At 48.5% G+C, this 9,746-nt stretch overlaps 1 protein-coding gene across 1 annotated transcript; it reads left to right on the forward strand.

The window, feature by feature from the left end:
- The first annotated feature begins 1,195 nt into the window (after positions 1–1,195).
- VPS18 (VPS18 core subunit of CORVET and HOPS complexes) lies at positions 1,196–9,503 on the forward strand. The gene is made up of 5 exons (XM_069950500.1): positions 1,196–1,376; positions 2,096–2,237; positions 3,103–3,194; positions 4,008–5,866; positions 7,380–9,503. Exons 1-5 carry the CDS (start codon positions 1,289–1,291, stop codon positions 8,106–8,108), a joined length of 2,910 nt encoding a protein of 969 aa, XP_069806601.1. The 5' UTR covers positions 1,196–1,288; the 3' UTR covers positions 8,109–9,503.
- The last annotated feature ends 243 nt before the right edge of the window (positions 9,504–9,746 follow it).

The following is a 9,746-nucleotide window of genomic DNA, read 5'->3' on the forward strand; positions in this document are numbered from 1 at the left end:
TCCCCATGTATATATACACTGCACAGTACCACTTCTCTCCCCTGTATATATACACTGCACAGTACCACTTCTCTCCCCCTGTATATATACACTGCACAGTACCACTTCTCTCCCCCATGTATATATACACTGCACAGTACCACTTCTCTCCCCCTGTATATATACACTGCACAGTACCACTTCTCTCCCCCATGTATATATACACTGCACAGTACCACTTCTCTCCCCTGTATATATACACTGCACAGTACCACTTCTCTCCCCCTGTATACAGACACTGCACAGTACCACTTCTCTCCCCCTGTATATATACACTGCACAGTACCACTTCTCTCCCCCTGTATATATACACTGCACAGTACCACGTCTCTCCCCCTGTATATATACACTGCACAGTACCACTTCTCTCCCCTGTATATATACACTGCACAGTACCACTTCTCTCCCCCATGTATATATACACTGCACAGCACCACTTCTCTCCCCCATGTATATATACACTGCACAGTACCACTTCTCTCCCCATGTATATATACACTGCACAGTACCACTTCTCTCCCCCTGTATATATACACTGCACAGTACCACTTCTCTCCCCTGTATATATACACTGCACAGTACCACTTCTCTCCCCCTGTATATACACTGCACAGTACCACTTCTCTCCCCCTGTATATATACACTGCACAGTACCACTTCTCTCCCCTGTATATATACACTGCACAGTACCACTTCTCTCCCCCTGTATACACACTGCACAGTACAACTTCTCTCCCCCTGTATACACACTGCACAGTACCACTTCTCTCCCCTGTATATATACACTGCACAGTACCACTTCTCTCCCCCTGTATATACACTACACAGTACCACTTCTCTCCCCCATGTATATATACACTGCACAGTACCACTTCTCTCCCCCTGTATATACACTGCACAGTACCACTTCTCTCCCCCTGTATATATACACTGCACAGTACCACTTCTCTCCCCCATGTATATATACACTGCACAGTACCACTTTTCTCCCCCATGTATATATACACTGCACAGTACCACTTCTCTCCCCCTGTATATACATTGCACAGTACCACTTCTCTCCCCTGTATATATACACTGCGCAGGCTCGAGGCTCACGTGCTTTGGGCCGATCACATGACCTTCTGACGTCAGCGAGTCCATAGCCGCGATAGACTGTGGGGCCTACGCTGACAGGTCACATGACACACGGGACACACCGGAAGTGCTGCGCTCGGCAGGCTGCTGCTCGTCAGGCCCGGTACCGAGCATGGCCTCCATACTAGAGGAATACGAGAACTCCCTGTCCCGTGAGAGCTTCCCGAGCCAGAGCCGCGGCCCCGGTATCCCCCTGTCCGGTGCGTGTCTGCAGGACTGTATGAGTGTGCGGGGCGGGGTCAGCTGCTGCTGTATACAGTCAGTTGGTGACGTCACGGGTCTCTGGATATATTTGTATGTCGGGAATTAAGGCCCCATAACTCCTATTATACACATGGGCCTATATAGCCCATGGCTGCCCAGCTGCTGCAGGACTACAACTCCCAGCAATGCTGGGAGTTGTAGTAGCTAGAGAGCCGCAGGGTGCGCATTACTGCCCTGGGCATGCTGGGAGTTGTAGTTCTGCAGTAGCTATAAAACCACAGGTTGGGGATGACTGCCCTGGGCATGCTGGGAGTTGTAGTTCTGCAGTAGCTATAGAACCACAGGTTGGGGATGACTGCCCTGGGCATGCTGGGAGTTGTAGTTTTGCATCCATCATCCTCTAGGGCCCGATGTGTGTGTGTGTGGGGGGTCTGATCTCGGGGAACCTCGTGGTTGTGATGTAGAAGCGGCCATGGTTCTGGTTGCTGGGGTCCTTTCCTGATTATCCTGCACAGTGGGGGTCCGGTCCCCTCTGCTGTACAGGAAGCTACAGACGACCCCGTGGACCCCCCCCCCCCCCTCATCATTCCATGCCTCATTATGTGGATCTCTCTCAGGCTCCTATGACAGTTCTGAGCCCAGCAGTGTTATCATAGGGACATAGATGAGAGGTGGGCACTGGATTATTTTCTCCTGACTGCTGCTCTTGTTTCAGGCTATGTGAATGCTCGCCTAGAGAAGGAGACCCCCATCTTTAACAAGCAGAGGATCGACTTCACCCCTCCGGAGAACATCAACACCCTGGTGGTGTGCAGCAGCCAGCTGTGTATGAGCCTGGGGAAGGAGACCATACTCAGGTACTGCCAGGGGGGTTCCATATATCTCCGTGCCATAGCAGGGAATGAGGTGGTGGTCACACACGCACATGACTACTCCATCCCCAAGGGGCACTCAGGGACTCTCATTCTTGGGATCGATGGGAGTCTTAGCGGTCGGACCCCCAGGGATCATACATTTCTCACCTGTCCATATAGAGGGGCTAAACCCTTTAAAGGGGTAGTTCACAAAAAATTCCCCAGAAAGTGCCAGAGATTTGTAGTTTCCTTCTATTAAAAAATCTCCAGTCTTCCAGTACTTCTCAGCTGCAGTATGTCCTACAGGAAATGGTGTATTCTCTCCAGTCTGACACAGTGCTCTCTGCTGCCACCTCTGTCCATGTCAGGAACTGTCCAGAACAGTAGCAAATTCTCATAGAAAACCTCTCCTGCTCTCTAGACTGGAAAGAATACACCACTTCCTGCGGGACATACAGCAGCTGATAAGTACTGAAGACTTTTTTTTTTTTTAATAGAAGCAAATTACAAATCTCTGGCACTTTTCGGCACCAGAAAGTTTTTATTTTGGTGAACAATCCCTTTAAGGGAGGACAGAAGGAGGTTGGATACACAGTCCAGTCATGTTTGTCCAGGGTTCGTGTCATGTTTGTGTCCCCTGTGGCCCAGATATGTGGTAAAATGTGACATGGAGGTATCTGGGCACAGATGGGCAGAGCGTTTACTATGACTAGAACTAGAAACCAATGGAGTCCTTGCAGCATGTGCTTGGATACGTCAGCCATTCATTTTGGACGATTGCTGGTGTATCCGAGCCACTGAGATGATGTGAACGATCCCTTACTTGTTGTTCACTCACTTCTTATATACATTGTGACTGTTCTTGCAGGATCGACCTGGTGAAAGCGGATCAGCCAAACCAAGTAGAACTGGGCCGGAAAGATGACTTTAAAGTGCACAAGTTGTTCCTGGATCCCACAGGTAACGGCTCATATGTGTTCAGCGTGGATCCATTATGTCACATGGTTTAACCACTTGTTGACCACGAATATGTAAGGATACCCGTCAGGCCACAGGCAACTCTGCAAGGGTGATCTAACAGGTTACTGCTGAGTCTGTGGAGACAACCAGACCTGAGAGAATGGTGGTTTATTACCACCTCTGCCTTACTGATCAGGGTATACGTGGTATACAGTGGGCGCAGTACAATTGGCAGCCATATGGTGATCATGTGATCACTAGATAGCTATAGAACGCAGGTGTCACACTCAGCCCCTTATGCTATTATAAAACTACAATCCCCATCATGCTTGGACAGCCAATGCTAAAGCTCAGGCATGATGGGAATTGTAGTTTTGCAATAGCTGCAGTGCCTGAGTTTGACCCCCCTGCTATAGAAGGTGATAGGTCTGGCTCAGCGTATATTGACATGGTGGATTCTTCTGTCAGAAAAATCCATTGCATGCTCTGAGATTTATGCTGCAAGCTTTACTCCATGCTGTGGATTTGGTTGCAGGTTCGTCCCATACACCCCGGCCTATCCACTTCTTGCCAGCCTAATGCAATAAGCGACATGTCACCTGTTTTTTTTTTTTTTTTTCTATGAGCAATATTACAAATCTTAAAGGGGTTATCCAGCGCTACAAAAACATGGCCACTTTTCCTCCTCTCTTGTATCCAGTTAGGGTGTGGTCTCTTCAATGGAACTGAGTTTGAAACCTCACCCAATCTGGAGACAAAAGTCCTCTTAGAACCTTCTCCCTCTGATACCGTTGCCGTTCTTCTGTCTTTTAGGTTCCCACCTGGTGATCGCCCTGAACACCAGCGAGTGTCTCTACCTGAATCGTAACGCTCAGAAAGTCCGCCCTCTCCCCCGATGGAAAGGTCACATGATCGAAAGCGTGGGATGGAACAAGTTCCAGAAGAACGACACCACCACTACTGGGCCTATCCTGGTCGGCACCGCCCAGGGACAAATCTACGAAGCTGAAATTTCCACGGCCGAAGGCGGCATTTTTGGCACAAATCCCGACCAGTACTTCCGCTATCTTCACACCTTGGAGGAGGAGACCGGTCCAGCTCCAGTTTGCTGTCTAGAAATCAACTGTGGATATGAAAACCGATACTGCGTCATTGCGACTACGCGTAAGAGACTTTTCCAGTTTGCCGCCAAGTTAACCGAAGGCACCGAACAGCAAGGCTTTGCGCCACTCTTTAACCAGACTATGGACGACCTTCCGAGCATCCAGGAATTTCCTGGTAACCTGGGTTATAGTGACATTGCCTTTTATACCCAAAAGCTTCGCACCTACCCAATGTCCTTTGCCTGGATGATGGGAAATGGAGTGCTTTATGGCAATCTGGACTTTACCCGGCCTGACTCTGTGTTGACCGACGTCCAAGTGTGGGAGTACCCGTCCAGCACCGACAAACCGATATCCATCGTCATCACACAGTTCCATTTCCTGCTGTTGATGCCGGACAGGATAAAGGCCATCTGTACGCTGAACGGTCAGGTCGTCTTCGAAGACATTTTCACAGAAAAATTTGGCCCTTTAAAACGGATGGTGAAGGATCCTGTTAGCGGCCAAATCTGGATCCACACGGAGAGAGCTGTCTTCAGGTACCACGTGGAACGCGAACCCAGAGACGTCTGGAAGATGTACATGAACATGGGCAAATTCGACCTGGCCAAGGAGTTTTGTAAGGATCGCCCGGAGTGCATGGATATGGTGCTGGCCAAGGAAGCCGAACATTGCTTCCAGATGAAGAAGTATAAGGAGAGCGCCAAGTGTTACGCCCTCACCCAGAACTACTTTGAAGAAATAGCCCTTAAATTTATCGAAGCCAAACAGGAGGAGGCCCTGATGGAGTTTCTCCTAAAAAAGTTATCGAATCTGAAAAACTCTGAGAAGATACAAGTCACGTTACTCACCACCTGGTTAACGGAGCTGTATCTCAACCGTCTCGGCATGTTAGAAAGCGATACCTCTAAGAGGAGCTTGTATCTCAAGGCGCGGGAGGATTTCAGAAGTTTTCTTAGCAGTAAAATCAATAGGGAGTGCCTGAGCAATAACCGGGCCTCCATCTACGACCTCCTGGCCAGTCACGGAGACACCGAGCACATGGTTTACTTTGCCGTACTGATGGAAGACTACGAGCGAGTGGTATCTCATCACTGCCAGAACGACGACTACGACGAGGCCCTCAACGTCCTGTCCAAGCACAAAGACAAGAACCTCTTCTACAAGTTCTCTCCCGTCCTCATGCAGCATATTCCCAAAAAAGTGGTCGATGCCTGGGTCAAAATGGGCAAAAAACTGGACCCCAAGAACCTGATCCCCGCCCTGGTGAACTACAACCAAAGCGCGTGCACCCAGATCAACGAGGCCATCCGCTACATGGAGTTCTGCGTCTATGAGCTTAAGGAGACCGAGCAGGCCATTCACAACTATCTGCTGTCGCTCTACGCTCAGTTCCTGCCCGATTCTCTCCTCGAGTACCTAGAGAAGGCCGGCACTAACCCTAACAGGATTTATTACGACCTGAAATACGCCCTACGTCTATGTGCAGAGCATAACCATCATCGCGCCTGTGTGCACGTCTACAAAGTCATGGAGCTGTACGAGGAGGCCGTGGACCTGGCCTTAAAGGTATGCATCACTAGTACAATCTACCTAGGTTAAGCTGCGGCCCTCCAGGTACTGCAAGACTACAATTCCCATCATGCCTGGACAGCTAAAGCTTGAGAATTGTAGTTGTGAACTGGCTAGAGGGACGCCAACTTGACACCCATCTAAAGCATTAGGTACTTGTAGTCTTTGTGTCTTTGTGTGTGTTTTTTAAATGTATTTTTAATGGCCCAGATATGGTATTACCATTACCATGCCCGGCGTACACCAACAAAAAGTCAGATATTTGGTTTGGACAAAAACCTGATGTACACGGCCTGTTCAAACACATTTGACTCATGGTAGCCTCAGAGTCGCTGGATTTACATGCTGGAGGCATGCGTCACCCTATAAATCAGCCATGGGACATGAGGGGCGGGGATTTAGGCAAGAGCGGCATACAGATACGCTGCTCATAAATTTTATTATTATTTTGCCATAAAGATGCCAACATAACAGCAGGTTAGAGTACTCTGTTAGTTTCCCTTTATGCTCTATATTATATTTATTATTGCTCTCCCACGTAGTTGTAGGAAGTGGCAGAAGCAGAACCCACAATGCATCCCTCCCGACATCTCACTTAAAACTTTTTACTAACATATTCACACCAGAGGGCGCTATTGTACTGATACATCACTTTTGTACAAATTTGTGCGCCACCTGGTGGATGTGGCTGTATAAGGGCCCTATCACACCAAACAATTATCGACAAAGAAACAGAAGGCGCAAAGGGCTCACCGTATATACTCCTCCCAGCGTACACACGGTAAACGCTGGCTCTGTAGATATTAAAAAGTGAGGATCTTGGCAAACTATTTGATCAAACAGAGTGTACCATGTTCACACTGCAGGTTGCACCCATGTCCCAAGGGTGCTATAAAAGAGATCATTTGGCTCCTATCTGCCCAGTTGTAGGCTTATTCAGCCCAGGAGAGGCCATTGCTAGAGTAGGGACCATGTCTCTGAGGACGCCTTAACGTGGCGACATGGTACACTCTGTTTGATCAAATAGTTTGCTAAGATCCCCACTACAGAGCAGGTGTTTACCGTGTGTACGCTGGGAGGAGTATATACTGTAAGCCCCTGTACCTGTCGGTTGCTGTTGCACCTTCTGTTTTTTTGTCTTTACTTAAGCCACAAGCAGCATGCAACCTGCAGTGTGAACAGAGTCATAGATGTGCGGCCAATTTTTCCTTTTTTTTTTAATCTACAGAACAATTATCGTCTGTACTCGGCCGATAATCATTTGGTGTAATAGGTCATGTTAAAAGGCAACGATCAGCCGACATGCACAGTGTCGGCTGATTGTTGTCTTAAAACGTGGCCTATTACAACGACAGCGACAGTCTGCTGAGACCTTGCGTTCAGCAGCAGAATTATTATTTCTTTTTTCTGACACTGTCCGGAGATCGTTTCCTGCCCTCTCTATCCCTGGAGAACCTGTCTGCATTGGTGAAGTAAATCCACCTTATTGTATTCTGTCTTTGTTCTGCAGGTGGATGTGGATCTGGCCAAGTCCTGTGCAGATTTACCAGCTGACGATGAGGAGCTGCAGAAGAAGCTGTGGTTAAAGATCGCCCGTCACGTGGTTCAGGAAGAGAAGGATGTGAAGAAGGCCATGGTGTGTCTGTCTAGCTGTAACCTCCTGAAGATAGAGGATATCCTTCCCTTCTTCCCAGACTTTGTCACCATCGACCACTTCAAGGAGGCCATCTGCAGCTCCCTGCAGGCGTACAACCAGCACATCGAGGAGCTCAAGCAAGAGATGGAGGACGCAACCCTGAGCGCTAAGCGGATCCGGGAAGACATGCAGGAGATGAGGAATAAGTACGGCTCTGTGGACCCTCAAGACAAGTGCTCTGCCTGTGACTTCCCGCTCCTGAACCGCCCCTTCTATCTCTTCCTCTGTAACCACATGTTCCATTACGATTGCCTCATGCAGTCGGTGGTCCCCAACCTTCCCCCGTTCAAGCAGCTGAAGCTGGAGGACCTGCAGAAGAAGCTGGCCACGGCCGCCCTGCCTTCCAAGAGCCGCTCCCACGCCAAGGAGGAGGACAGTATAAGCCTGGGGAAAGGGCAGAAGAGCCGGGAACAGATCAAAGCCGACATTGATGACATTGTGGCGGCCGAGTGTCCTTTCTGCGGAGAACTGATGATCCGGTCCATAGACAAACCCTTCATAGATCCCCAGCGGTATAAGGAGGAGATGCTCAGCTGGCTTTAACATGGTCTGAGGGTTCATACTGAAGGATTTTTATATTTGTGATAATGTAATGTTATCTAACAAGTCACGTGACTGTGTGTCTGTTTATTTGCATAGATACATGCTAGACCTGTGTTCACATCATGTTTACAGCCTACACTGGGGGCGTACATGGGGAGAGAACCCCCGGGTGTATGTTATGTGGTCTCATCCACACGCTATAGAGGCCTCCACCGGTGATTGGAGCCCTATGGATACCTCTGTGCCTGTTTCATACATAAGCTCTAGATGTGATGTGACTATTAGAGATGAGCAAATTTACAGTGTCAATAAAATAAAACGTTTGCTTAGCTCCTTTGAACTCCGGGCCGGGTGCCTGGAAAAGCTAGATCCAGGCCGAGGAAACTGCTATACGTTTCCCAGTACCGGATCCAGCTTTTCCCGGCATCTGGAGTGGAACGGCACGGAGTTCAAAGGCAGCAGGCTGATAAGCCGGCGGCCGAGCTAGTAAAGCGTTTCTCTATATTAAAGGGGAACTATCAAAGTCTAACTTGCTGATGTGTCCCTACTGCACGGGATATGTCTCTTACCCTCCTCCTCTGCGCCATTCCGGTGCAGTTAGTTGTGTGCTTCACGGTCCGGTCAGAGCGATAGGACCAGTGCCCACCCCCTTAGTGCCAATCCACCGCCGGCTGGCCCACCACTTTCTAATAATAAAGAATGGCCGGATCGGCACTATGGCGGCGGGCAGTGCGCCTAATGCTCTCACCGTACCATGGAGCAAAAGACTGCACTGGAACTAGACATATCTTCCTCCTGGGCGTCTCCTGTGCAATAGGGACATATCAGCAGATTATTCGTCTAACCTGCTGATAGTTCCCCTTTAACGGAGTGAAGCCTGCTGCCTTTGAACTGTGCCTGGTGCCTGGAAAAGCTGGATCCAGTCCTTGGAAACTGAGAGAAGTGTTCCAGGACTGGATCCAGCTTTTCAAGTTCAAAGGCAGCCATGTTGTCAGCTGAGTGCGGAGCTAATGAAGCGCTTCACTTGGTTGTTACTGTAAATTCGCTCATCTCTGGTGGCCATAGCTCTCATGTACTATAAATCATTTGGGGGTTCATAGACCCCCCGCCCCCTCTTTATCTTCTTTAACTCTAACGCCGATGGGCTTGAGCTGGAATGAAGAAACATGAGACTGGACTAAAGCACTAAATATATCTCTCCCTGGATGATTTACCTTCCGCTCTGCTAGCGCTTCAATAGAATTACATGGCAGATGATCACAAGATGTAATAAATTATGTTCCAAGTTTGGCAAAATGAAAATCTATGAGAAATGTCTTGAAGTTAAATGGTTAATAACTTGTCAGCAAAATGTTTACAAAACTTTGTAATATATCTTATCCGAGAAAAATGCCAGCTTATCAGGCTCCTCCTTATTCTATTAATTCTGCTAAAAACTGCTCAGATTCAAGATGGAGTTGCTGACCTGGGAATCAGGTTATAGCTGCCTTATAAGTCTATGAAGGGGGAGAGGAAGCTGCAGAAAAACACTGAGAAGCATTCAAAAGCTTCAATATATTTTATATGTCACTCCAGTGCTGAATTCGCAGCTTACATTACTCGGTACTGCTCTATAATGTTTTCTGTGCTACTGTCTAT

The sequence above is a fragment of the Dendropsophus ebraccatus genome, chromosome 13, assembly GCF_027789765.1.
Source record: "Dendropsophus ebraccatus isolate aDenEbr1 chromosome 13, aDenEbr1.pat, whole genome shotgun sequence".
Taxonomy (NCBI): Eukaryota; Metazoa; Chordata; class Amphibia; order Anura; family Hylidae; genus Dendropsophus; species Dendropsophus ebraccatus.